Source organism: Cetorhinus maximus, unplaced genomic scaffold, assembly GCF_964194155.1.
Source record: "Cetorhinus maximus unplaced genomic scaffold, sCetMax3.hap1.1 HAP1_SCAFFOLD_2123, whole genome shotgun sequence".
Classification (NCBI taxonomy): domain Eukaryota; kingdom Metazoa; phylum Chordata; class Chondrichthyes; order Lamniformes; family Cetorhinidae; genus Cetorhinus; species Cetorhinus maximus.
Genome location: NW_027598062.1, coordinates 17780 through 45000, shown reverse-complemented (window position 1 = coordinate 45000; position 27221 = coordinate 17780). Strand labels below are relative to the sequence as shown.

The window sequence follows — 27221 nt, the reverse complement described above, 5'->3', positions numbered from 1 at the left end:
GTCTATCATCGGTTCAGGGAGCCCCCAGTCCACACCCTGAGACAAGAGGCCTGGATTCTCATCCCAGAGTTGGGTAGAGGGAGTCTGGAGGGGGCGAGAGGCCAGAATCAGGTCTGATGGAGGAGGTTACAGAGATAGGGAGGGTTGTAGGGGCTGGAGGAGGTTACAGAGATAGGGAGGGTTGTAGGGGCTGGAGGAGGTTACAGAGATAGGGAGGGGTGTAGGGGCTGGAGGAGGTTACAGAGATAGGGATGGGTGTAGGGGCTGGAGGAGGTTACAGAGATAGGGATGGGTGTAGGGGCTGGAGGAGGTTACAGAGATAGGGAGGGTTGTAGGGGCTGGAGGGGGTTACAGAGATAGGGAGGGGTGTAGGGGCTGGAGGAGGTTACAGAGATAGGGAGGGTTGTAGGAGGTTACAGAGATAGGGAGGGTGGTAGGGGCTGGAGGAGGTTACAGAGATAGGGAGGGTTGTAGGGGCTGGAGGAGGTTACAGAGATAGGGAGGGGTGTAGGGGCTGGAGGAGGTTACAGAGATAGGGAGGGGTGTAGGGGCTGGAGGAGGTTACAGAGATAGGGAGGGTTGTAGGGGCTGGAGGAGGTTACAAAGATAGGGAGGGGTGTAGGGGCTGGAGGAGGTTACAGAGATAGGGAGGGGTGTAGGGGCTGGAGGAGGTTACAGAGATAGGGAGGGTTGTAGGGGCTGGAGGAGGTTACAGAGATAGGGAGGGGTGTAGGGGCTGGAGGAGGTTACAGAGATAGGGAGGGTTGTAGGGGCTGGAGGAGGTTACAGAGATAGGGAGGGGTGTAGGGGCTGAAGGAGGTTACAGAGATAGGGAGGGGTGTAGGGGCTGGAGGAGGTTACAGAGATAGGGAGGGTTGTAGGGGCTGGAGGAGGTTACAGAGATAGGGAGGGGTGTAGGGGCTCGAGGAGGTTACAGAGATAGGGAGGGTTGTAGGGGCTGGAGGAGGGTACAGAGATAGGGAGGGTTGTAGGGGCTGGCGGAGGTTACAGAGATAGGGAGGGTTGTAGGGGCTGGAGGAGGTTACAGAGATAGGGAGGGTTGTAGGGGCTGGAGGAGGTTACAGAGATATGGAGGGTTGTCGGGGCTGGAGGAGGTTACGGTGCTAGGGAGGATTGTAGTTGTGTGTGTGTGTGACTGTGTGAATGTGTGACGGTAAGTGTGTGACTGTGAGTGTGTGCGTGTGTGTGAACGCGCGTGTGAATTTGTGTGTGTGTATGAGTATGTGAGTCTCTGTGTGTGTGTGTGTGACTGTGAGGATATCTGTGTGTGTGTCTGAATGAGTGTATGTGTGTCTGAGTTAGTGTGAGTTTATGTCTGTATGTGTGTGTGTCTGAGTGAGTGTGAGTGTGTGTGTCTGAATATGTGTTTGTGAGTGTGTTTGTGAGCGAGCATGTGCGTTTGAGGGAGTGTGTCTGTGTGTCAGTGATTGTAAATGTGCCTGTGTCTATGTGTGAGTGTGTGTCTGTGTGTGAGTGTGTGTGGGTATGTGAGGGGTTGTGAGTGTGTGTGAATGAGTGAGTGTGAGTTTGTGTGTCTGTGAGTATTCATGTGTGTGAGTGAGAGTTTGTGAGTGTGAGTGTTTTTCGGTGTGTGTGCCTGTGAGAGCGAGTGTGCATGATTGTGTGAGAGTGAAGGTGAGTGTGTGTGAGTGAGTGTGTGTGCATGTGAGTGTGTGTCTGTGTGTGAGTGACCATGTCTGTGTGTGTATGTGAGTGGGTGAGTGTATGCATGTGAGTGTGTGTGTATGTGAGCGTGTGTGGGTCTGTCTGAGCGTGTATGAGTGTATGTGTGTGAATATGAGTGTGTGTGTTTGTGTGAGATTATGTGCATGTGAGTGTGTGTGTGTGATTGACTGTGTGTATGTGTGTGAGCGAATGTGTGAGTGTGTGTGTGAGGGTGCGTGCATGTGGGTGACTGTGTCCATGTGTGTGACTGTGAGTGTGTGAGCATGTGAATGAGTGTGTTTGTGAGTGTGTGTGTGTGAGTCTGTGTGTATGTGATGTGTGTGTATAGGTCTGTGTGTGTGTGTGTGAGTGTGAGAGAGAGTCTGTGTGTGTGTGAGTGACTGTGAGTGTGTGTGTATGCCTGAGTGAGTGTGAGTGTGTGTGAGTGTGACTGCATGTGTGTGCATGTGCGTGTGGGTGTGTGTGTGTGTACGAGTGTGTATGTGTGACTGCGTATGTGTTTTTGCGTATGTGTGTGTGTAAGTATTTGTGTGTGTGAGTGCGTGTGGATGTGTGTGTGTATATGAGTGTGTATGTGTGTGTGTGTTTGTGTGTGAGTGTGTGTGTGAGAAAGTATTTGTGTGTGTGAGAGAGAGAGAGTAAGCATGTGTGATTGTGTGTGTGTGAGAATGTGTGTGTGTGAGAGTGAATGTGAGTGTGTGTGAGGGTTTGTGTGTGAGTGACTGTGTGAGTGTGTGTGTGAGTGCATGTCTCTGTATGAGTGTGAGTGATTGTGAGGGTGTCTGTGTGTGAGGTTGAGTGAATTTGTGTGTGTGTTCGTGTGTGTGTCTGAATGAGTGTGAGTGCGTGTGTGTCTGCATGTGAGTGTATGAGAGAGTGTGGGTGTGAGAGTGTTTTTGGGTGCGTGTGTCTGTGAGAGCGAGTGTGCATGATTTTGTGAGTGTGTGACGGTGAGTGTGTGTGTGTATGTGAGTGCATGTGTGTGGGTCTATGTGTGTGTGAGTGTGGGGGTGTGTGTGTTTGTGAGTGTATGTGTGTGAGTGAGTATGAGTGTGTGTCTGTGTTTGTGCGTGATTATGTGCATGTGAGTGTGTGTGTAATTCAGTGTGTGTGTGAACGAATGTGTGAGTGTTTGAGTGTGTGTGTCTGTGTGTGTGTGTGTGTGTGCGCGAGGGTGCGTGCATGTGGGTGACTGTGTCTGTGTGACTGTGTGTGTGAGTGAGTGTGTTTGTGAGTGTGTGTGTGTGTGCGAGTGTGTGTAAGTGACTGTAAGTGTGTGTGTGTGCCTGAGTGTGTGCGAGTATTTGTGTGTGTGAGTGAGAGAGAGTAAGCATGTGTGCTTATGTGTGAGTGTGAATGTGTGTGAGCATGTGAGAAAGTGTGATTGTGTGAGTCTGTGAGTGTGTGTGTGCATGTGTGTAAGAGAGGGTGTGTGATTGCATGTGAGTGTGTGTGAGAAAGCATGAGAGTGTGTGCACCTGCGTGACTGAGCATGAGTGCATGAGATAGAGTGTGAGTGGGTGTGAGTGAGTGAGTGTGTGTGTGACAGTGTGATGTTTGTATGTGTGTGAGAGAGACCATGTGAGTGGGTATGCATGAGTGAGTGTGTGAGAGAGTGAGTATGTGTGAGCATGTCTGTTTGAGTGAGTGTATGTGTGAGCATGTGTCTGTGTGAGTGTGTGTGAGTGTGTGAAAGTGTGATTGTATGTGATTGTGTGTGTGTGGGTATGCATGAGTGAGTGTGTGTTTGTGTGAGTGTGTGAGCACGTGAGTGAGAGAGTGTGTGTGTGTGTGTGCATCTGTGTGTATGTGATGTGTGTGTGTGGGTATGTGAGCAAGTGTGTGTGTGCATATCCATGTGTGTGTGCATGTGAGTGTGTGAGAGTCTGTGTGTGTGTATCAGAGTGAGTGTGTATGTGTGTGTGTAAGTATGTGTGTGAGTGAGTGTGTGTTTGTGAGAGAGCGTGTGTGTGTGAGGGAGCGTGTCTGTGTGTGTGCGAGTGTGACTATATGTGAGTGCAGGTGTGTGTGTGAGTGCGTGTGTGTGGTTGTATGTGTGTGAGTGACTGTGTGTGTGTATGTGAGTGTGTGTGTGTGAGTGTGGTTGTGTATGTGTGTGAGTGACTGTGTGTGTGAGTGACTGTGTGTGTGTGAGTGACTGTGTCTTTGTGTGTGTGTGTGTCTGAGCGAGTGTGAGTGTGTGAGAGAGCGTGAGTGTGATTGTATGAGAGAGTGTGAGTATGTGTGAGTGTTTCTGTGAGTATGTGTCTGTGAGTGTGAGTGTGTATGTGAGTGATTGTGTGTGTGTGTCTGTGCGCATGAGAGTTTGTGTGTGAGTGCATGTGATGAGTGTGTCTCTGTGTGAGTGATTGTGAGGTTGAGTGCATTTGAGTGTGTTAGTGTGTGTGTGGGAGTGTCTGTGTGTGAGTGTTCGTGGGTGTGAGCGAGTGAGTGTGTGACAGTGAGTGTGTGTGTGAGACTGTATGTGCGTGAGACTGCATACGTGTGTGAATATGTGTTGTGAATATGTGAGTGTGAATGTGTGTGAGCATGTGAGAAAGTGTGATTGTGTGAGTCTGTGAGTGAGTGTGTGTGTAAGTGTGTGCATGTGTGTAAGAGAGGGTGTGTGATTGCATGTGAGTGTGTGTATGTGAGTGAGTGTGTGTGTGAGAAAGCATGTGAGTGTATGGGAGTGTGTGCACCAGTGTGACTGAGTGTGAGTGCGCGAGATAGAGTGAGTGGGTGTGCGCAAGTGAGTGTGTGTGTGACCGTGTGACTCAGTGTGATGTTTGTGTGTGTGTGAGAGAGAGTGAGTGGGTATGCATGAGTGAGTGTGTGAGAGTGAGTATGTCTGAGCGTGTCTGTTTGAGTGAGTGTGTGTATGTGTCTGTGTGAGTGTGAGTGTGTGATTGTGTGTGTGGGTATGCATGAGTGAGTGTGTGAGAGAGAGTGTGTGTGTGAGAGTGTGTGTGAGCATGTGAGAAAGTGTGATTGTGTGTGAGTCTGTGAGTAAGTGTGTGTGTGTGTATAAGAGAGGGTGTGTGAGAGCATGTGTGTGTGAGCGAGTTTGTATGTGAGAGCATGTGAGTGTGTACATCTGCATGACTGAGTGTGAGAGTGTGAGTGCGTGAGACAGTGTGAGTGAGTGAATGTGTGTGTGACAGAGTGTGTGTAAGTGCGAGAGTGTGTGATTGTGTGAGAGTGAGAGCGGGGGTGCATTTGTGTGAGTGTGTGTGAGCATGTCTGTTTGAGTGTGAGTATATGTATGTGTGAGCATGTCTGTGTGTGTGTGAATATGTGAGAAAGTGTGTGATTGTGTGAGAGAGAGAGAGTGAAAGTGGGGGTGCATTTGTGTGAGTGTGTGAGAGCATGTGTTTGTGTGTGTGTGAGGAAGTGTGATTGTGTACGTGTGTGTGTAAGTGATTGTGTGTGTGTGTGAATTTGTGAGTGTGACTGTGTGTGAGTGAGTGTGTCTGTGCGTGAGTGTGTGATCAGAGTGAGTGTGTGTGTTATTGTGTGAGAGAATGTGATGGTGTGTGTATGTGAGTGTGTGTATGTGTGTGAGTTAGTATGTGTGTATGAGAGAGGGTGCGTGAGAGCAAGTGAGTGTGTGTGTATGAGTGTGTGCATCTGCGTGACTGAGTGTGAGCGAGTGTGGGTGCATGAGAGAGAATGTGAGTGGGTGTGAGCGAGTGAGTGTGAGTGTTTGTGTGTGTGTGTGTTTGTGAGTGTGACTGTGTGTGAGTGAGTGTGTCTGTGTGTGTGAGATTGTGTGTGTGAGTGTGTATGTGTGATTGTGTATGAGAGTGAGGGTGCATGTCTGTGTGTGTGTGAATGTGTGAGAAAGTGTGATTGTGTGTGTGTCTGAGTGTGTGATTGTGTGTTCGAGTGTTTGTGTGTGTGTGAGTGAGTGTGAGTTTATTTGTGAGTGTGGCTGTGTGTGTTAGTGTGTCTGTGTGTGAGTAAGTTTGAGTGTGTGTGATTGTGTGAGTGTGTGTGTTTGTGTGAACATGTGTCTGTGTGAGTGTGTGAGTTTGAGAACTGTGGCAAGGCTTCCTGACTTTTATATACCATCCCCTTCGCAATAAAGGACAACTTTCCACTTGCCTCCCAGCCACTCGCTGCAGCTGTGTACCAACTCCTTGTGACTCGTGTGCCAGGGAAGGTCTAGGTCGGGGGAGTATGTTGTGAACGTGATAGTGGGGCCCGTGTTGAGCAACTGCTTCCATGTGACGAGTGACGCTTTGCAGATCTTTGAAGAGGACGTGTGCATTTTATTTTTATTGGGGCGGAGTGGACAAGGGGCTAATCTGTCGCTCCTTTACCTCGTCATCCTACCAGGACAAAGGACACTCATACTGACACACACACACACACACACACACACTCTCACACACACACACACACACTCTCACACACACTCTCACACACACACACACACACACACTCTCACACACACACACACACACACTCTCACACACACACACACACACACACTCTCTCTCACACACACACACTCACACACAAACACACATATACACATACACACACACACACAAACACAAACACACACAAACTCGCTCACACATGCACACATATACACATTCACATGCTCACACACACATACACACTCACAATCACCACATTCACAAACACACGCTTACATATACACACACACTTACACATACACTCACACATTCACACATACACACTCACACTCTCACACACACTCTCACACACACTCTCACACACTCACACATACACTCACACACACAATCACACACACTCACACATACACTCACATTCTCTCACACATACACTCACACTCTCTCACACACACTCACACACATACACTCACACACACTCACACACACATACACACACACACACTCTCACACACACACACACACACAGTCACACACACACAGTCACACACACACACACACACACACATACAGTCACACACACACTCACACATACACTCACACACACACACACAGTCACACACTCACACATACACTCACACACACACACACACACATACACACTCACACATACACACACACTCACACACACACACACACACGCACACACACACACAAAACGGCTGTGTTCGTGGAGTTTGGCCTCGCAGTCACCTTTGGCCTCATTTGCTCCTGGGGGTCGGAGGTCAAGTGCCGAGGGCCCTGTCGCCGAGGTTACGGTGTGGATTCAGTCGATAGCGTTGTCGGCCCCCTCCCCCGCCCCCCCGACCTCTCGCAGCCCCTCCCCCGTCTCCTCTATCAGTTCGACTGCCCTGAGATCGACTGTGACTCGATCACTAATTCACACACATAAATATTTATTTATTCATAAAAAAAGTTTCATGTTCCGCAGCTCGGTGGTCGAATTCGGGAGAGTGACAGGTCCTCCTCGTGCGCCCTTGGCAGACCCCGGAAGTCCTTCCCCCTCCGATTACATCCCCCCCCCCTCCCCCACCCAGCCTCAGACCACCCACGAAGGGGACGTGAGGGGGGTGGGGTCACGGGCAGGCGGCTGAGTTCGAGGGTGAGCCGCCCATCTTGGTGAATGGGCGAGCGGAGGGCTCCGGGACAGCGCGGTCTCTCCCGCCTGCTCTCCACCCCCCCACTTCCTCCTGCTGCTCTCCCGCTTCCCGCTCTCTCTCCTGGGCGGGGGAGGGGGGGGGGGTGGCGGTGGGGGGTGCAGTTTTGCCTCCAATGCCACCCGGCACGCGAATGGTGAAGGGTGAGGGGCCCCCACCACCCCCCTCGCCCAAAACACCTCCCCCCTCCCGCCCGCCCGTCCATATTGACCATCCCATTGAATACCCAGACCCTCCACCCTCCCCCGGCCTTATTAGGCAAACCGCCCCCCCCATAAACCAGTTGCCAAAGGCCCTGGCCAAACGCTTCGGCGAGAGTTACCCCCTCCTCATGCCCCCCCTCTCCAACCCCCCCCACCTTGGACTCCCCCCTACCGCCCCCACCCCCACTCCCCAAACCCGTCAGCCTCAACTCCTTCATCCGGCTTCCCCCCCGCTCCGCCCGCCCCACCCCACCCACCCATCAACCCCCTTACCCAACGTCCAAGGGGCTGTCCATCCAAGAAGTTGAAGCCTGAGGCCTAAGATGGAGGGGGAGGTGGGGCCTGTTGGTGGACGTCCACTGGCTGCTCCGGTTCAGGGGAACAACCCCCCACCCCCCCAGGCCCCTCCCCCACCAGCCCACCCCACCCACCAACCCCCCGAGCTCCCTCCAGGCCCCCTCCACCACCACCACCCAACCCACCACAAGTCCAACACCACTAGGCCAAGCTGAGGCCCAGGCTAGATTCAGAGCCCCCTTCGTCCATCGCTGGTCCGCCCGGCGATGTGGGGGTGGGGGGTCGGTGGCGGGAGAGCAAGGGGGCAGTCTCCCCTCGAAACGGGCTGGTGGGCCTCAGTCCACGGAGGGTGTTGGCGGTCTATAGGCTGCGATCCGGGACGTACTTGTTTCTGAGATTAACCTTTCGAGAGAAGAGAACGCGTGAGAAGATTCCGGAAGTCCGGTGACACTTGCCAGGGCAGCGATTGGCTCCAACACTTACATCTAAAATATCACAGCCCTTCCTTTTCTTATATTAAGTCATGCGACGCTCCCTCTACACCGTCCCCATCAAACACTCCCAGGACAGGTACAGCACGGGGTTAGATACAGAGTAAATCTCCCTCTACACCGTCCCCATCAAACACTCCCAGGACAGGTACAGCACGGGGTTAGATACAGAGAAAAGCTCCCTCTACACCGTCCCCATCAAACACTCCCAGGACAGGTACAGCACGGGGTTAGATACAGAGTAAAGCTCCCTCTACACTGTCCCCATCAAACACTCCCAGGACAGGTACAGCACGGGGTTAGATACAGAGTAAAGCTCCCTCTACACCGTCCCCATCAAACACTCCCAGGACAGGTACAGCACGGGGTTAGATACAGAGTAAATCTCCCTCTACACCGTCCCCATCAAACACTCCCAGGACAGGTACAGCACGGGGTTAGATACAGAGTAAATCTCCCTCTACACCGTCCCCATCAAACACTCCCAGGACAGGGACAGCACGGGGTTAGATACAGAGTAAAGCTCCCTCTACACCGTCCCCATCAAACACTCCCAGGACAGGTACAGCATGGGGTTAGATACAGAGTAAAGCTCCCTCTACACCGTCCCCATCAAACACTCCCAGGACAGGTACAGCACGGGGTTAGATACAGAGTAAAGCTCCCTCTACACCGTCCCCATCAAACACTCCCAGGACAGGTACAGCACGGGGTTAGATACAGAGTAAAGCTCCCTCTACACTGTCCCCATCAAACACTCCCAGGACAGGTACAGCACGGGGTTAGATACAGAGTAAAGCTCCCTCTACACCGTCCCCATCAAACACTCCCAGGACAGGTACAGCACGGGGTTAGATACAGAGTAAAGCTCCCTCTACACTGTCCCCATCAAACACTCCCAGGACGGGTACAGCACGGGGTTAGATACAGAGTAAAGCTCCCTCTACACCGTCCCCATCAAACACTCCCAGGACAGGTACAGCATGGGGTTAGATACAGAGTAAAGCTCCCTCTACACCGTCCCCATCAAACACTCCCAGGACAGGTACAGCACGGGGTTAGATACAGAGTAAAGCTCCCTCTACACCGTCCCCATCAAACACTCCCAGGACAGGTACAGCACGGGGTTAGATACAGAGATCCTGCACCCCCTTTAGAATTGGACCAACTCGTTTCTATCGCATCTCCAGGCTCTTCCGGCCAGAATGGATCGCTTCCCACTTCTCTCTGTTAAACTGTATCTGCCGTGTGTCTGCCCAGCTCACCAGTCTGCCCGTGTTCCCACCCACCCCCCCTCCGAATTCTGTGACCACCCCTCCTCTCTCTCTGTTGACCACCTTCCCAGACGTCTGCATCACTCGCAAACTCTGAGGCGATGTGCCCCCCACCCCCACCTACCAAGCCCAGCTCATTAACATATATACGCCAGGGGCCCGGGGTGGGGCGTCCCAGTCTCAGGGCAAGGGGGCGGCCATTTTGGACTGAGGCGAGGAGAAATTCCTTCCCTCCGAGGGTTGGGAATCGTTTGGAATTCCCCGCGCCCGGAGGGAGCTAAGTCGTCGAGCACGTTCGAGACGGACGGAGAGAGGTTTCCGGACACTGAGGGGGGGGTGGTCGAGGGAATAGGGGCGGGGACAGAGGAGTCGAGGTAGAAGATTGGCCGTGATGGTGTCGAAAGGGGGAGCCAAATGGCCTCTCCTCTGGCCGCTCTATCTATTGCAGGAAGATCACAATCTCCCCCTCCCACCTCCCCCTCCAAAGAAAAAGTCTCAGGGCACCTAATCGTGGAATAATGTTTCATTTAAGACTGTATGAAAGGGTATGTCCTTATAATTGGGAGGGAGGGACCAGGAGTAAATCAAAAGCAGCAAGGTGGACCTCGAAGAGGTGAATTACTGCTATCATCAGTGGGGTAGGCTGCTCTGCCTATTCGCAAATAGCTAGGCAAATGCAGAAGGAAAATGCCCCTGGTTTAACCTGGTTAAACAACTAGGCCTCAAGGGTCTAAACATCAACTCCAGGTCACATAACCAAACTCAACTCTAGGCCTCAAGAAACCAAAATCAAATCTTGGCCTCAAGGAGTCAAAATCAACTCCAGGCCTCAAGCCAACTCTAGGCCTCAAGAAGCCAAAACCAACTCCAGGCCTCAAATCAACTCTAGACCTTAAATCAACTCTAGGCCTCAAATCTACTCTAGACCTCAAGATGCTAACATCAAATCTAGGCCTCAAGAAGCCAAAATCAACTTCAGGCCTCAAATCAACTCTAGGCCTCAAGAAACCAAAACCAACTCCAGGCCTCAAATCAACTCTAGGCCTTAAATCAACTCTAGGCCTCAAATCAACTCTAGGCCTCAAGAAGCCAAAATGAACTCTAGGCCTCAAGAAACCAAAACCAACTCCAGGCCTCAAATCAACTCTAGGCCTTAAATCAACTCTAGGCCTCAAATCAACTCGAGGCCTCAAGAAGCCAAGGTCAACTCTAGGCCTCAAATCAACTCTAGGCCTAAAGAAGCCAAAATCAACTCTAGGCCTCAGATCAACCTTAGGCCTTAAATCAACTCTAGGCCTCAAATCAACTCTAGGCCCAAAGAAGCCAAAATCAACTCTAGGCCTCAAATCAAATTTAGGCCTTAAATCAACTCTAGGCCTCAAATCAACTCTAGGCCTTAAATCAACTCTAGGCCTCAAATCAACTCTAGGCCTCAAATCAACTCTAGGCCTAAAGAAGCCAAAATCAACTCTAGGCCTCAAATCAACTTTAGGCCTTAAACCAACTCCAGGCCTCAAATCAACTCAAGGCCTTAAATCAACTCTAGGCCTCAAATCAACTCGAGGCCTCAAGAAGCCAAGGTCACCTCGAGGCCTCAAATCAACTCTAGGCCTAAAGGAGCCAAAATCAACTCTAGGCCTCAAATCAACTTTAGGCCTTAAATCAACTCTAGGCCTTAAATCAACTCTAGGCCTCAAATCAACTCTAGGCCCCAAATCAACTCTAGGCCTAAAGAAGCCAAAATCAACTCGAGGCCTCAAATCAATTCTAGGCCTAAAGAAGCCTAAATCAACTCTAGGCCTCAAATCAACGTTAGGCCTTACATCAACTCTAGGCCTCAAGAAGCCAAAGTCAACTCGAGGCCTCAAATCAATTCTAGGCCTAAAGAAGCCAAAATCAACTCTAGGCCTCAAATCAACACGAGGCCTCAGGAGAGCAAAAGCCAACAATACACAGTGAAGAAAAGGAAACCAGGGGCATTTCCTGTGGAGGGGGGGGAAGAAAAAGCAGGCGTCAGAGTTATTCGAAAGGCCCGTGTCCCGTGCCAGCACCTGTCGCGCCCGGTTCCATACCTGGTTTGGCGTACCTGGGTCTGTATCCGGTTCAGACCGCGAAACCAGAGGATCTGCCCGCGTCGCAGCTCGCGCTCGGCATGGTCGATCTCCTCCTCGTCCTCGGCCAGCTCCTCGTCGTCGAGGTCGTCCTTCTGTCTCCCGAGCCTGGCCTCCAGGAAGGTGAACCGGCTGGCGGGGATTAACGCGATCACCTGGGTGGTGGGGGGGGGGGTGGGGGGAGAGGGAGAGGCAGGGTCAGCGACAGGGTGGAAGGCCGAGGCGAGCGAAAGGTCAAGGGTGGGGGGGTGAGAAAACGGGAAAGGGAGGCGGAGGAGGAGGAAGAAATGGAGGGAGGGAGGAGCGAGCGGTCGGCGAAGGAGGAAAGAGGAGAGCCGGTCCTTCTACGGCCTTCCGGAACGCCTGACAGCCAATGGGGGGGGCTGTTCTTTCTGAGGTGCGGCGAATGGTTCGACGGCATCCAATTTGCGCACAGCAAGATCCCACAAACAGCCAACGCGGCCCAGATCGTCAGCACCAGCACCGACCCTTCCACAGTGCGGCGCTCCCTCAGCACTGACCCTCCCACAGTGCGGCGCTCCCTCAGCACTGACCCTCCGACAGTGCGGCACTCCCTCAGCACTGACCCTCCAACAGTGCGGCGCTCCCTCAGCGCTGACCCTCCGACAGTGCGGCACTCCCTCAGCACTGACCCTCCAACAGTGCGGCACTCCCTCAGCGCTGACCCTCCCACAGTGCGGTGCTCCCTCAGCACTGACCCTCCGACAGTGCGGCGCTCCCTCAGCACTGACCCTCCGACAGTGCGGCGCTCCCTCAGCGCTGACCCTCCGACAGTGCGGCGCTCCCTCAGCGCTGACCCTCCGACAGTGCGGCGCTCCCTCAGCGCTGACCCTCCGACAGCGCGGCGCTCCCTCAGCGCTGACCCTCCGACAGCGCGGCGCTCCCTCAGCGCTGACCCTCCGACAGTGCGGCGCTCCCTCAGCGCTGACCCTCCCACAGCGCGGCGCTCCCTCAGAGCGATTGGCGTGCTGGGTTGTTGAGGGGATGAGGTTTACTCACCTGCCCCCAGAGTAGCTCCCCGATTCCCAACATGAGGCACCACAGCCACTGCTCGATATTTAGCGGGGTGCAGTTGAACGGTTTCCCACCAAATTGAACGATGAGAACCTGTAAGTGGGAAAAGAGCCCCCAACATGTCAACATCCACACCAACGAAATCCAAACTAAGGGAGTCAAACATCACGGGAACACCTTGCTTGGCTGATGGACATTTGGAGGACTGGTCACTGCATTGTCCACATCAATATCACGCCTGACCCAGTGTTCACAGCCCCAGGATCAGGCCATTCGGCCCCTCTGCTCCGTGCTGGTGTTTCCTAGCCCCCCCCACATCAGCCTCCTCCCACCCCCCCTACTCCATCTCCCCCCGCTATCCCCCATATCCTTCTATCCCTTTCCCCCCCTCGTGTGTTTATCCAGCTCCTTAAACACACCGACACGATTCACCTCCACCCCCTCCCTGTGGGATCGAGTTCCACATTCTCCCCGCTCTCCGGGTAAAGACCTTTCTCCTGAATTCCCACCCCCCCCTCGATCGGATTTATTAGGGACTGTCTTATATTGATGGCCCCCCTCCTAGTTCTGGTCTCTCTCCCCCCGTCCCCCACAAGTGGAAACATCTTCTCTACGTCGACCCTATCGAAACCCCCTCCGTCATTTTAAAGAGCTCGATCGGGTCACCCCCCCCTCAGCCTCCTCTTCTCCAGAGTAAAGAGCCCCGGCCGGTTCAACCTTTCCCGATAGTTATAGCCTCTCCGATCTGGGATCATCCTCGTCAATCTTTCTCACACCTTCCCCAGTGTCTCCATATCCTTTTTATAATACGGAGACCGGAACTGTGCACGGTATTCCGAGTGGGATAGAGAGACTGGAACTGTGCACGGTATTCCCAGTGGGATATGGAGACCGGAACTGTGCACGGTATTCCAAGTGGGATATGGAGACCGGAACTGTGCACGGTATTCCAAGTGGGATACGGAGACCGGAACTGTGCTCGGTATTCCAAGTGGGATTGGGAGACCGGAACTGTGCACAGTATTCCAAGTGGGATACGGAGACCGGAACTGTGCTCGGTATTCCAAGTGGGATGCGGAGACCGGAACTGTGCACGGTATTCCAAGTGGGATTCGGAGACCGGAACTGTGCTCGGTATTCCAAGTGGGATTGGGAGACCGGAACTGTGCACAGTATTCCAAGTGGGATACGGAGACCGGAACTGTGCACAGTATTCCAAGTGGGATATAGAGACTGGAACTGTGCACAGTATTCCAAGTGGGATTGGGAGACCAGAACTGTGCACAGTATTCCAAGTGGGATAGGGAGACCGGAACTGTGCACAGTATTCCAAGTGGGATATGGAGACCGGAACTGTGCACAGTATTCCAAGGGGATACGGAGACCAGAACTATGTGTAGTATTCTAAGTGGGATTTTGGAGACCGGAACTGTGCGCGGTATTCCAAGTGGGATACGGAGACCGGAACTTCACATCCCATAGCCTTCTCTTTGGTAGAGTAAGGGAACAGCAGCCTTTTTAAAACCACATGTCAGAGACTTGTCTCTCTCTCTCTGTCTCTTTCTCTCGCTCCCTGTCTCTCTCTCTGTCTCTCTCTCTCGCTCCCTGTCTCTCTCTCTCTCTCTCTGTCTCTCTCTCTGTCTCTTTCTCTATCTCTCTCTCTCTCTGTCTCTCTCTCTCTGTCTCTCTCTCTCGCTCCCTGTCTCTCTCTCTCTCTGTCTCTCTCTCTCGCTCCCTGTCTCTCTCTCTCTCTCTCTGTCTCTCTCTCTGTCTCTTTCTCTATCTCTCTCTCTCTCTCTGTCTCTTTCTCTATCTCTCTCTCTCTCTCTCTCACACACTCTGTCTCTCTCTATGTCTTCAGTTATGAAGAGAGGTTTGGAGAGACTCGGATTGTTTTCGTTGGAGCAGAGAAGACTGAGGGGTGACCCTGATCAAGGTGGACAAGATTATGAGGGTCATGGACAGGGTGGATAGGGAGCAGCTGTTCCCCCTTTAGTTGAAGGGTCAGTCACGAGGGGACATAAGCTCAAGGTGAGGGGCAGGAGGTTTAGGGGGGATGTGAGGAAAAGCTTTTTTACCCAGAAGGTGGTGAGGGTCTGGAATGCGCTGCCTGGGAGGTTGGTGGAGGGTGGGTTAGCCTCACATCCTTTAAAAAGTACCTGGATGAGCACTTGGCATCGTCATAACATTCAAGGCTATGGGGCCAAGTGCTGGTCAATGGGGTTAGGGAGGTAGGTCAGGTGTTTCTCACAGTGTTGGTGCAGACTCGATGGGCCGAAGGGCCTCTCCTGCACTGTGAGGTTCTGTGATTCTGTCTCTCTCTCTCCCCCTCTGTTTATCTCTCTCTCTGTCTCTCTCTCTTCTCTCTGTCTCTCTCTCTCTCTCTCTCTCTCTGTGTCTCTCTCTCTGTCTCTCTCTCTCTGTCTTTCTCTCTCTGTCTCTCTCTCTCTCTCTCTCTGTTTCTCTCTCCCTCCATCCCTCTCTCTCTCTGTCTCTCTCTCTCCCTCAGTTTTTCTCTCTCTCTCTCTGTTTCTCTCTCTCTCTCTCTCTCTGTCTCTCCCTCCCTCTGTCTCCCTCTCTCTCTGTTTCTCTCTCCCTCCATCCCTCTCTCTCTCTGTCTCTCTCTCTCCCTCAGTTTCTCTCTCTTTCTCTGTCTTTCTCTCTCCTTCAGTTTCTCACTCACTCTCCCTCTGTTTTTCTCTCTCTCTCTCTCTCTCTGAATTGCTCTGTCTCTCCCTCTCCCTCCCTCCTTTCGCGACCCTCTGAACGCTACACAAAGCCGTGCACTGGCCTGGGAGGCGAAGGTGCCAATGACGATGGAGCAGAAGATGAGGTTGGTGTGGATTCCCTCGAACACATTGCGCTCTCCGTGGATCTTCCGGGCGTTGATCTCGTTGCAGAGCTGCATCAGGACGAAGGAGTTGAAGATGATGGTGTAGTGTTCCGAGGGGGGGGAGTGCAGAGGGGCATTCCGGCCACTGTCGATCCCAAACAAAACCTCGCCTGAGGAGGGGACGGCCAGCGGTGGAGGTGGGGGGGGAGAAGGGGACAGAGAGGAAAAGAGAAAACAATTATCACACAGCCCAAGTAATCGGACAGGTCTCCCCGGGGATGGACAGCGCTGTCAGAGAGTAAACCTACCGTGAGAAAGGAAGGAGGAAGGGACAGCGAGAACGAGGAAGAGGAATACAGTGATTACCCAGCGCCTCACAAGCAATGGCAGGGTTCAACAACGCTGGGGTGCAGCCAGCGGGTGCGCTGGAAGATCCCAGAAACAGCTAGGGTGCTAAGGACCAGATGGGCACCCCCCTCAGCACTGACCCTCCGACAGTGCGGCGCTCCCTCAGCACCGACCCTCCGACAGTGCGGCGCTCCCTCAGCACTGACCCTCCGACAGTGCAGCGCTCCCTCAGCGCTGACCCTCCGACAGTGTGGCGCTCCCTCAGCACTGACCCTCCGACAGTGCGGCGCTCCCTCAGCACTGACCCTCCGACAGTGCGGCGCTCCCTCAGCTCTGACCCTCCGACAGTGCGGCGCTCCCTCAGCACTGACCCTCCGACAGTGCGGCGCTCCCTCAGCACTGGCACTATGTAAGCCTGGCCGTGATTATAGGGGCTGTGTCTCTGGGCTGGGAGCAGTAAGGTGGCGAGAGTGAGGCCCGGGAAGGTCATGGATCTGACAATGGCTGAATGGGCTTCACATGTTGTGAGGTTCTGAAGTATTGTTAGAGAGCTCTTAAAGATGGCTTTGGAGTGGTAAACCACCTCATTTTGCAGGAAACTGTCCTGGGAGTGTTTGATGGGGACAGTGTAGAGGGAGCTTTACTCTGTATCAAACCCCGTGCTGTACCTGTCCTGGGAGTGTTTGATGGGGACAGTGTAGAGGGAGCTTTACTCTGTATCTAACCCCATGCTGTACCTGCCCTGGGAGTGTTTGATGGGGACAGTGTAGAGTGAGCTTTACTTTGTATCTAACCCCGTGCTGTACCTGTCCAGGGAGCGTTTGATGGGGACAGTGTAGAGGGAGCTTTACTCTGTACCTAAACCCGTGCCGTACCTGTCCTGGGAGTGTTTGAAGGGGACAGTGTAGAGAAAGCTTTACTCGGTATCAAACCCCGTGCCTTACCTGCCCTGGGAGTGTTTGATGGGGACGGCGTAGAGGGAGCTTTACTCTGTATCTAACCCCGTGCTGTACCTGTCCTAGGAGTGTTTGATGGGGACGGTGTAGAGGGAGCTTTACTCTGTATCCAACCCCGTGCTGTACCTGTCCTGGGAGTGTTTGATGGGGACAGTGTAGAGGGAGCTTTACTCTGTATCTAACCCCGTGCTGTACCTGTCCTGGGAGTGTTTGATGGGGACGGTGTAGAGGGAGCTTTACTCTGTATCTAACCCCGTGCTGTACCTGTCCTGGGAGTGTTTGATGGAGACGATGTAGAAGGAGCTTTACTCTGTATCTAACCCCGTGCTGTACCTGCCCTGGGAAAGTTTGATGGGGAAAGTGTAGAGGGAGCTTTACTCTGTATCTAACCCCGTGCCGTACCTGCCCTGGGAGTGTTTGATGGGGACGGTGTAGAGGGAGCTTTACTCTGTATCTAAACCCGTGCTGTACCTGTCCTGGGAGTGTTTGATGGGGAGGGTGTAGAGGGAGCTTTACTCTGTATCTAACCCCATGCTGTACCTGTCCTGGGAGTGTTTGATGGGGACGGTGTAGAGGGAGCTTTACTCTGTATCTAACCCCGTGCTGTACCTGCCCTGGGAGTGTTTGATGGGGACAGTGTAGAGTGAGCTTTACTTTGTATCTAACCCCGTGCTGTACCTGTCCTGGGAGTGTTTGATTGGGACGGTGTAGAGGGAGCTTTACACTGTATCTAACTCCGTGCTGTAACTGCCCTGGGAGTGTTTGATGGGGACAGTGTAGAGGGAGCATTACTCTGTATCTAACCCTGTGCTGTACCTGGCCTGGGAGTGTTTGATGGGGACAGTGTAGAGGGAGCTTTACTCTGTATCTAGCCCCGTGCTGTACCTGTCCTGGGAGTGTTTGATGGGGGCAGTGTAGAGGGAGCTTTACTCTGTATCTAACCCCGTGCCTTACCTGCCTTGGGAGTGTTTGATGGGGACAGTGTAGAGGGAGCTTTACTCTGTATCGAACCCCGTGCTGTACCTGTCCTGGGAGTGTTTGATGGGGACAGTGTAGAGGGAGCTTTACTCTGTATCTAACCCCGTGCTGTACCTGCCCTGGGAGTGTTTGATGGGGACAGTGTAGAATGAGCTTTACTTTGTACCTAACGCCGTGCTGTACCTGTCCTGGGAGTGTTTGATGGGGACGGTGTAGAGGGAGCGTTACTCTGTATCTAACCACGTGCTGTACCTGTCCTGGGAGTGTTTGATGGAGACGGTGTAGAGGGAGCTTTACTCTGTATCTAACCCCGTGCTGTACCTGTCCTGGGATTGTTTGATGGGGACGGTGTAGAGGGAGCTTTACTCTGTATCTAACCCCGTGCTGTACCTGTCCTGGGAGTGTTTGATGGGGACGGTGTAGAGGGAGCTTTACTCTGTATCTAACCCCGTGCTGTACCTGTCCTGGGAGTGTTTGATTGGGATGGTGTAGAGGGAGCTTTACACTGTATCTAACTCCGTGCTGTAACTGCCCTGGGAGTGTTTGATGGGGACAGTGTAGAGGGAGCATTACTCTGTATCTAACCCTGTGCTGTACCTGGCCTGGGAGAGTTTGATGGGGACAGTGTAGAGGGAGCTTTACTCTGTATCTAGCCCCGTGCTGTACCTGTCCTGGGAGTGTTTGATGGGGGCAGTGTAGAGGGAGATTTACTCTGTATCTAACCCCGTGCTGTACGTGTCCTGCGCGTGTTTGATGGGGACAGTGTAGAGGGAGCTTTACTCTGTATCTAACCACGTGCTGTACGTGTCCAGGGAGTGTTTGATGGGGACGGTGTAGAGGAAGCTTTACTCTGTATCTAACCCCGTGCTGTACCTGTCCTGGGAGCGTTTGATGGGGACAGTGTAGAGGGAGCTTTACTCTGTATCTAACCCCGTGCCGTACCTGCCCTGGGAGTGTTTGATGGGGACGGTGTAGAGGGAGCTTTACTCTGTATCTAACCCCGTGCTGTACCTGTCCTGGGAGTGTTTGATGGTGACGGTGTAGAGGGAGCTTTACTCTGTATCTAACCCCGTGCTGTACCTGTCCTGGGAGTGTTTGATGGTGACGGTGTAGAGGGAGCTTTACTCTGTATCTAACCCCGTGCTTTACCTGTCCTGGGAGTGTTTGATGGGGACAGTGTAGAGGGAGCTTTACTCTGTATCTAACCCCCTGCTGTACCTGCCCTGGCAGTGTTTGATGGGGACAGTTAAGAGTGAGCTTTACTTTGTATCTAACCCCGTGCTGTACCTGTCCTGGGAGTGTTTCATTGGGACGGTGTAGACGGAGCTTTACTCTGTATCTAACTCCGTGCTGTACCTGCCCTGGGAGTGTTTGATGGGGACAGTGTAGTGGGAGCATTACTCTGTATCTAACCCCTTGCTGTACCTGTCCTGGGAGTGTTTGATGGGGACAGTGTAGAAGGAGCTTAACTCTGTATCTAACCCCGTGCTGTACCTGTCCTGGAAGTGTTTGATGGGGACAGTGTAGAGGGAGCTTTACTCTGTATCTAGCCCCGTGCTGTACCTGTCCTGGGAGTGTTTGATGGGGACAGTGTAAAGGGAGCTTTACTCTGTATCTAACCCCGTGCTGTACGTGTCCTGGGATTGTTTGATGGGGACAGTGTAGAGGGAGCTTTACTCTGTATCTAACCCCGTGCTGTACCTGTCCTGGGAGTGTTTGATGGGGACGGTGTAGAGGGAGCTTTACTCTGTATCTAAACCCGTGCTGTACCTGTCCTGGGAGTGTTTGATGGGGACAGTGTAGAGGGAGCTTTACTCTGTATCTAACCCCGTGCCTTAACTGCCCTGGGAGTGTTTGATGGGGACAGTGTAGAGGGAGCTTTACTCTGTATCTAACCCCGTGCTGTACCTGTCCTGGGAGTGTTTGATGGGGACGGTGTAGAGGGAGCTTTACTCTGTATCTAACCCCGTGCTGTACCTGTCCTGGGAGTGTTTGATGGGGACGGTGTAGAGGGAGCTTTACTCAGTATCTAACCCCGTGCTGTACCTGCCCTGGGAGTGTTTGATGGGGACAGTGTAGAGTGAGCTTTACTTTGTATCTAACCCCGTGCTGTACCTGTCCTGGGAGTGTTTGATTGGGACGGTGTAGAGGGAGCTTTACACTGTATCTAACTCCGTGCTGTAACTGCCCTGGGAGTGTTTGATGGGGACAGTGTAGTGGGAGCATTACTCTGTATCTAACCCTGTGCTGTACCTGGCCTGGGAGTGTTTGATGGGGACAGTGTAGAGGGAGCTTTACTCTGTATCTAGCCCCGTGCTGTACCTGTCCTGGGAGTGTTTGATGGGGACAGTGTAGAGGGAGATTTACTCTGTATCTAACCACTTGCTGTACGTGTCCTGGGCGTGTTTGATGGGGACAGTGTAGAGGGAGCTTAACTCTGTATCTAACTCCGTGCTGTACCTGCCCTGGGAGTGTTTGATGGGGACAGTGTAGTGGGAGCTTTACTCTGTATCTATCCCCGTGCTGTACCTGTCCTGGGAGTGTTTGATGGGGACAGTGTAGAGGGAGCTTTACTCTGTATCTAACCCCGTGCTGTACCTGTCATGGGAGTGTTTGATGGGGATGGTGTAGAGGGAGCTTTACGCTGTATCTAACCCCGTGCTGTACGTGTCCTGGGAGTGTTTGATGGGGACGGTGTAGAGGGAGCTTTACTCTGTATCTAACCCAGCGCTGTACCTGTCCTGGGAGTGTTTGATGGGGACGGTGTAGAGGGAGCTTTACTCTGTATCAAACTCGGTGCTTTACCTGCCCTGGGAGGGTTTGATGGGGACAGTGTAGTGGGAGATTTACTCTGTATCTAACCCCGTGCTGTACGTGTCCTGAGAGTGTTTGATGGGGACGGTGTAGAGGGAGCTTTACTCTGTATCTAACCCTGTGCTGTACCTGTCCTGGGAGCGTTTGATGGGGACGGTGTAGAGGGAGCTTTACTCTGTATATAACCCCGTGCTGTACCTGTCCTGGGAGTGTTTGATGGGGACAGTGTAGAGGGAGCTTTACTCTGTATCTAAACCCGTGCCTTACCTGCCCTGGGAGTGTTTGTTGGGGACAGTGTAGAGGGAGCTTTACTCTGTATCTAGCCCCGTGCTGTACCTGTCCAGGGAGTGTTTGATGGGGACGGTGTAGAGGGAGCTTTACTCTGTATCTAAACCCGTGTTGTAGCTGTCCTGGGAGTGTTTGATGGGGACGGTGTAGAGGGAGGTTTACTCTGTATCTAACCCCGTGCTGTACCTGTCCTGGGAGTGTTTGATAGATACAGTGTAGAGGGAGCTTTACTCTGTATCTAACCCCGTGCTGTACCTGCCCTGGGAGTGTTTGATGGGGACGGTGTAGAGGGAGCATTACTCTGTATCTATCTCCGTGCTGTACCAGCCCTGGGAGTGTTTGATGGGGACAGTGTAGAGGGAGCTTTACTCTGTATCTAACCCCGTGCCGTACCTGCCCTGGGAGTGTTTGATGGGGACGGTGTAGAGGGAGCTTTACTCTGTATCTAACCCCGTGCTGTACCTGTCCTGGGAGTGTTTGATGGTGACGGTGTAGAGGGAGCTTTACTCTGTATCTAACCCCGTGCTGTACCTGTCCTGGGAGTGTTTGATGGTGACGGTGTAGAGGGAGCTTTACTCTGTATCTAACCCCGTGCTTTACCTGTCCTGGGAGTGTTTGATGGGGACAGTGTAGAGGGAGCTTTACTCTGTATCTAACCCCCTGCTGTACCTGCCCTGGCAGTGTTTGATGGGGACAGTTAAGAGTGAGCTTTACTTTGTATCTAACCCCGTGCTGTAACTGCCCTGGGAGTGTTTGATGGGGACAGTGTAGTGGGAGCATTACTCTGTATCTAACCCTGTGCTGTACCTGGCCTGGGAGTGTTTGATGGGGACAGTGTAGAGGGAGCTTTACTCTGTATTTAGCCCCGTGCTGTACCTGTCCTGGGAGTCTTTGATGGGGACAGTGTAGAGGGAGATTTACTCTGGATCTAACCCCGTGCTGTACGTGTCCTGGGCGTGTTTGATGGGGACAGTGTAGAGGGAGCTTTACTCTGTATCTAACTCCGTGCTGTACCTGCCCTGGGAGTGTTTGATGGGGACAGTGTAGTGGGAGCTTTACTCTGTATCTATCCCCGTATCCCCGTGCTGTACCTGTCCTGGGAGTGTTTGATGGGGACAGTGTAGAGGGAGCTTTACTCTGTATCTAACCCCGTGCTGTACCTGTCCTGGGAGTGTTTGATGGGGACGGTGTAGAGGGAGCTTTACGCTGTATCTAACCCCGTGCTGTACGTGTCCTGGGAGTGTTTGATGGGGACGGTGTAGAGGGAGCTTTACTCTGTATCTAACCCAGCGCTGTACCTGTCCTGGGAGTGTTTGATGGGGACGGTGTAGAGGGAGCTTTACTCTGTATCTAACTCGGTGCTTTACCTGCCCTGGGAGGGTTTGATGGGGACAGTGTAGTGGGAGATTTACTCTGTATCTAACCCCGTGCTGTACGTGTCCTGGGAGTGTTTGATGGGGACGGTGTAGAGGGAGCTTTACTCTGTATCTAACCCCGTGCTGTACCTGTCCTTGGAGTGTTTGATGGGGACAGTGTAGAGGGAGCTTTACTCTGTATCTAACCCCGTGCCTTACCTGCCCTGGGAGTGTTTGTTGGGGACAGTGTAGAGGGAGCTTTACTCTGCATCTAGCCCCGTGCTGTACCTGTCCAGGGAGTGTTTGATGGGGACGGTGTAGAGGGAGCTTTACTCTGTATCTAAACCCGTGTTGTAGCTGTCCTCGGAGTGTTTGATGGGGACGGTGTAGAGGGAGCTTTACTCTGTATCTAACCCCGTGCTGTACCTGTCCTGGGAGTGTTTGATAGGTACAGTGTAGAGGGAGCTTTACTCTGTATCTAACCCCGTGCTGTATCTGCCCTGGGAGTGTTTGATGGGGACGGTGTAGAGGGAGCATTACTCTGTATCTAACTCCGTGCTGTACCAGCCCTGGGAGTGTTTGATGGGGACAGTGTAGAGGGAGCTTTACTCTGTATCTAACCCCGTGCCGTACCTGCCCTGGGAGTGTTTGATGGGGACGGTGTAGAGGGAGCTTTACTCTGTATCTAACCCCGTGCTGTACCTGTCCTGGGAGTGTTTGATGGTGACGGTGTAGAGGGAGCTTTACTCTGTATCTAACCCCGTGCTGTACCTGTCCTGGGAGTGTTTGATGGTGACGGTGTAGAGGGATCTTTACTCTGTATCTAACCCCGTGCTTTACCTGTCCTGGGAGTGTTTGATGGGGACAGTGTAGAGGGAGCTTTACTCTGTATCTAACCCCGTGCTGTACCTGCCCTGGCAGTGTTTGATGGGGACAGTTAAGAGTGAGCTTTACTTTGTATCTAACCCCGTGCTGTACCTGTCCTGGGAGTGTTTCATTGGGACGGTGTAGACGGAGCTTTACTCTGTATCTAACTCCGTGCTGTACCTGCCCTGGGAGTGTTTGATGGGGACAGTGTAGTGGGAGCATTACTCTGTATCTAACCCCTTGCTGTACCTGTCCTGGGAGTGTTTGATGGGGACAGTGTAGAAGGAGCTTTACTCTGTATCTAACCCCGTGCTGTACCTGTCCTGGGAGTGTTTGATGGGGACGTTGTAGAGGGAGCTTTAGTCTGTATCTAACTACGTGCTGTACCTGCCCTGGGAGGGTTTGATGGGGACAGTGTAGTGGGAGCTTTACTCTGTATCTAACCCCGTGCTGTACGTGTCCTGGGAGTCTTTGATGGGGATGGTGTAGAGGGAGCTTTACTCTGTATCTAACGTCGTGCTGTACCTGTCCTGGGAGCGTTTGATGGGGACGGTGTAGAGGGAGCTTTACTCTGTATCTAAACCCGTGCTGTACCTGTCCTGGGAGTGTTTGATGGGGACAGTGTAGAGGGAGCTTTACTCTGTATCTAACCCCGTGCCTTAACTGCCCTGTGAGTGTTTGATGGGGACAGTGTAGAGGGAGCTTTACTCTGTATCTAACCCCGTGCTGTACCTGTCCTGGGAGTGTTTGATTGGGACGGTGTAGAGGGAGCTTTACTCGGTATCAAACTCCGTGCTGTACCTGTCGTGGTAGTGTTTGATGGGCACAGTGTAGAGGGAGCTTTACTTTGTATCTAACCCCGTGCTGTACCTGTCCTGGGAGTGTTTGATGGGGACGGTGTAGAGGGAGCTTTACCCTGTATCAACCCCGTGCTGTATCTGTCCTGGGAGTGTTTGATGGGGACGGTGTAGGGGGAGCTTTACTCTGTATCTAACCCCGTGCAGTACCTGTCCTGGGAGTGTTTGATCGGGACGGTGTAGAGGGAGCTTTACTCTGTATCTAAACCCGTGCTGTACCTGTCCTGGGAGTGTTTGATGGGGACGGTGTAGAGGGAGCTTTACTCGGTATCTAACTCCGTGCTGTACCTGCCCTGGGAGTGTTTGATGGGGACAGAATAGTGGGAGCTTTACTCTGTATCTATCCCCGTGCTGTACCTGTCCTGGGAGTGTTTGATGGGGACGGTGTAGAGGGAGCTTTACTCTGTATCTAACCCCGTGCTGTACCTGTCCTGGGAGTGTTTGATGGGGACGGTGTAGAGGGAGCTTTACGCTGTATCTAACCCCGTGCTGTACCCGTCCTGGGAGTGTTTGATGGGGACGGTGTAGAGGGAGCTTTACTCTGTATCTAACCCAGCGCTGTACCTGTCCTGGGAGTGTTTGATGGTGACGGTGTAGAGGGAGCTTTACTCTGTATCTAACCCCGTGCTTTACCTGTGCTGGGAGTGTTTGATGGGGACGGTGTAGAGGGAGCTTTACTCTGTATCTAACCCCGTGCTGTACCTGTCCTGGGAGTGTTTGATGGGGACAGTGTAGAGGGAGCTTTACTCTGTATCTAACCCCGTGCTGTACCTGCCCTGGCAGTGTTTGATGGGGACAGTTAAGAGTGAGCTTTACTTTGTATCTAACCCCGTGCTGTACCTGTCCTGGGAGTGTTTCATTGGGACGGGGTAGAAGGAGCTTTACTCTGTATCTAACTCCGTGCTGTACCTGCCCTGGGAGTGTATGATGGGGACAGTGTAGTGGGAGCATTACTCTGTATCTAACCCCTTGCTGTACCTGTCCTGGGAGTGTTTGATGGGGACAGTGTAGAAGGAGCTTAACTCTGTATCTAACCCCGTGCTGTACCTGTCCTGGAAGTGTTTGATGGGGACAGTGTAGAGGGAGCTTTACTCTGTATCTAACCCCGTGCTGTACGTGTCCTGGGAGTGTTTGATGGGGACAGTGTAGATGGAGCTTTACTCTGTATCTAACCCCGTGCTGTACCTGTCCTGGGAGTGTTTGATGGGGACGGTGTAGAGGGAGATTTACTCCGTATCTAACCCCGTGCTGTACCCGTCCTGGGAGTGTTTGATGGGGACGGTGTAGAGGGTGCTTTACTCTGTATCTAACCCCGTGCTGTACCTGTCCTGGGAGTGTTTGATGGGGACGTTGTAGAGGGAGCTTTAGTCTGTATCTAACTCTGTGCTGTACCTGCCCTGGGAGGGTTTGATGGGGACAGTGTAGTGGGAGCTTTACTCTGTATCTAAACCCGTGCTGTACGTGTCCTGGAAGTCTTTGATGGGGATGGTGTAGAGGGAGCTTTACTCTGTATCTAACGTCGTGCTGTACCTGTCCTGGGAGCGTTTGATGGGGACGGTGTAGAGGGAGCTTTACTCTGTATCTAAACCCGTGCTGTACCTGTCCTGGGAGTGTTTGATGGGGACAGTGTAGAGGGAGCTTTACTCTGTATCTAACCCCGTGCCTTAACTGCCCTGGGAGTGTTTGATGGGGACAGTGTAGAGTGAGCTTTACTTTGTATCTAACCCCGTGCTGTACCTGTCCTGGGAGTGTTTGATTGGGACGGTGTAGAGGGAGCTTTACACTGTATCTAACTCCGTGCTGTAACTGCCCTGGGAGTGTTTGATGGGGACAGTGTAGTGGGAGCATTACTCTGTATCTAACCCTGTGCTGTACCTGGCCTGGGAGTGTTTGATGGGGACAGTGTAGAGGGAGCTTTACTCTGTATCTAGCCCCGTGCTGTACCTGTCCTGGGAGTCTTTGATGGGGACAGTGTAGAGGGAGATTTACTCTGGATCTAACCCCGTGCTGTACGTGTCCTGGGCGTGTTTGATGGGGACAGTGTAGAGGGAGCTTTACTCTGTATCTAACTCCGTGCTGTACCTGCCCTGGGAGTGTTTGATGGGGACAGTGTAGTGGGAGCTTTACTCTGTATCTATCCCCGTATCCCCGTGCTGTACCTGTCCTGGGAGTGTTTGATGGGGACAGTGTAGAGGGAGCTTTACTCTGTATCTAACCCCGTGCTGTACCTGTCCTGGGAGTGTTTGATGGGGACGGTGTAGAGGGAGCTTTACGCTGTATCTAACCCCGTGCTGTACGTGTCCTGGGAGTGTTTGATGGGGACGGTGTAGAGGGAGCTTTACTCTGTATCTAACCCAGCGCTGTACCTGTCCTGGGAGTGTTTGATGGGGACGGTGCAGAGGGAGCTTTACTCTGTATCTAACTCGGTGCTTTACCTGCCCTGGGAGGGTTTGATGGGGACAGTGTAGTGGGAGATTTACTCTGTATCTAACCCCGTGCTGTACGTGTCCTGGGAGTGTTTGATGGGGACGGTGTAGAGGGAGCTTTACTCTGTATCTAACCCCGTGCTGTACCTGTGCTGGGAGTGTTTGATGGGGACAGTGTAGAGGGAGCTTTACTCTGTATCTAACCCCGTGCCTTACCTGCCCTGGGAGTGTTTGTTGGGGACAGTGTAGAGGGAGCTTTACTCTGCATCTAGCCCCGTGCTGTACCTGTCCAGGGAGTGTTTGATGGGGACGGTGTAGAGGGAGCTTTACTCTGTATCTAAACCCGTGTTGTACCTGTCCTGGGAGTGTTTGATAGGTACAGTGTAGAGGGAGCTTTACTCTGTATCTAACCCCGTGCTGTACCTGCCCTGGGAGTGTTTGATGGGGACGGTGTAGAGGGAGCATTACTCTGTATCTAACTCCGTGCTGTACCAGCCCTGGGAGTGTTTGATGGGGACAGTGTAGAGGGAGCTTTACTCTGTATCTAACCCCGTGCCGTACCTGCCCTGGGAGTGTTTGATGGGGACGGTGTAGAGGGAGCTTTACTCTGTATCTAACCCCGTGCTGTACCTGTCCTGGGAGTGTTTGATGGTGACGGTGTAGAGGGAGCTTTACTCTGTATCTAACCCCGTGCTGTACCTGTCCTGGGAGTGTTTGATGGTGACGGTGTAGAGGGAGCTTTACTCTGTATCTAACCCCGTGCTTTACCTGTCCTGGGA

The 27221-nt window shown here is 52.8% G+C and overlaps 1 protein-coding gene across 1 annotated transcript; it reads right to left on the bottom strand.

The window, feature by feature from the left end:
• Positions 1 to 8169: 8169 nt before the first annotated feature.
• On the bottom strand, positions 8170 to 16391 carry LOC144677009 (plasma membrane calcium-transporting ATPase 3-like). The gene is made up of 5 exons (XM_078537274.1): positions 16322 to 16391; positions 15512 to 15723; positions 12706 to 12813; positions 11661 to 11840; positions 8170 to 8211 (listed from the first exon to the last, which is right to left on the bottom strand). Exons 1-5 carry the CDS (start codon positions 16389 to 16391, stop codon positions 8170 to 8172), a joined length of 612 nt encoding a protein of 203 aa, XP_078393400.1.
• Positions 16392 to 27221: the final 10830 nt, after the last annotated feature.

Coding starts and splice junctions, on each gene's coding strand:
- LOC144677009 (XM_078537274.1), bottom strand. CDS start 16,391: ATGACCTTCCCGGGCCTCACTCTCGCCACCTTACTGCTCCCAGCCCAG. Junction 12,814..15,511: donor TTGGCACCTTCGCCTCCCAG/GCCAGTGCACGG, acceptor TCCCACTTACAG/GTTCTCATCGTTCAATTTGG. Junction 11,841..12,705: donor GGGAGCTACTCTGGGGGCAG/GTGAGTAAACCT, acceptor CCCACCACCCAG/GTGATCGCGTTAATCCCCGC.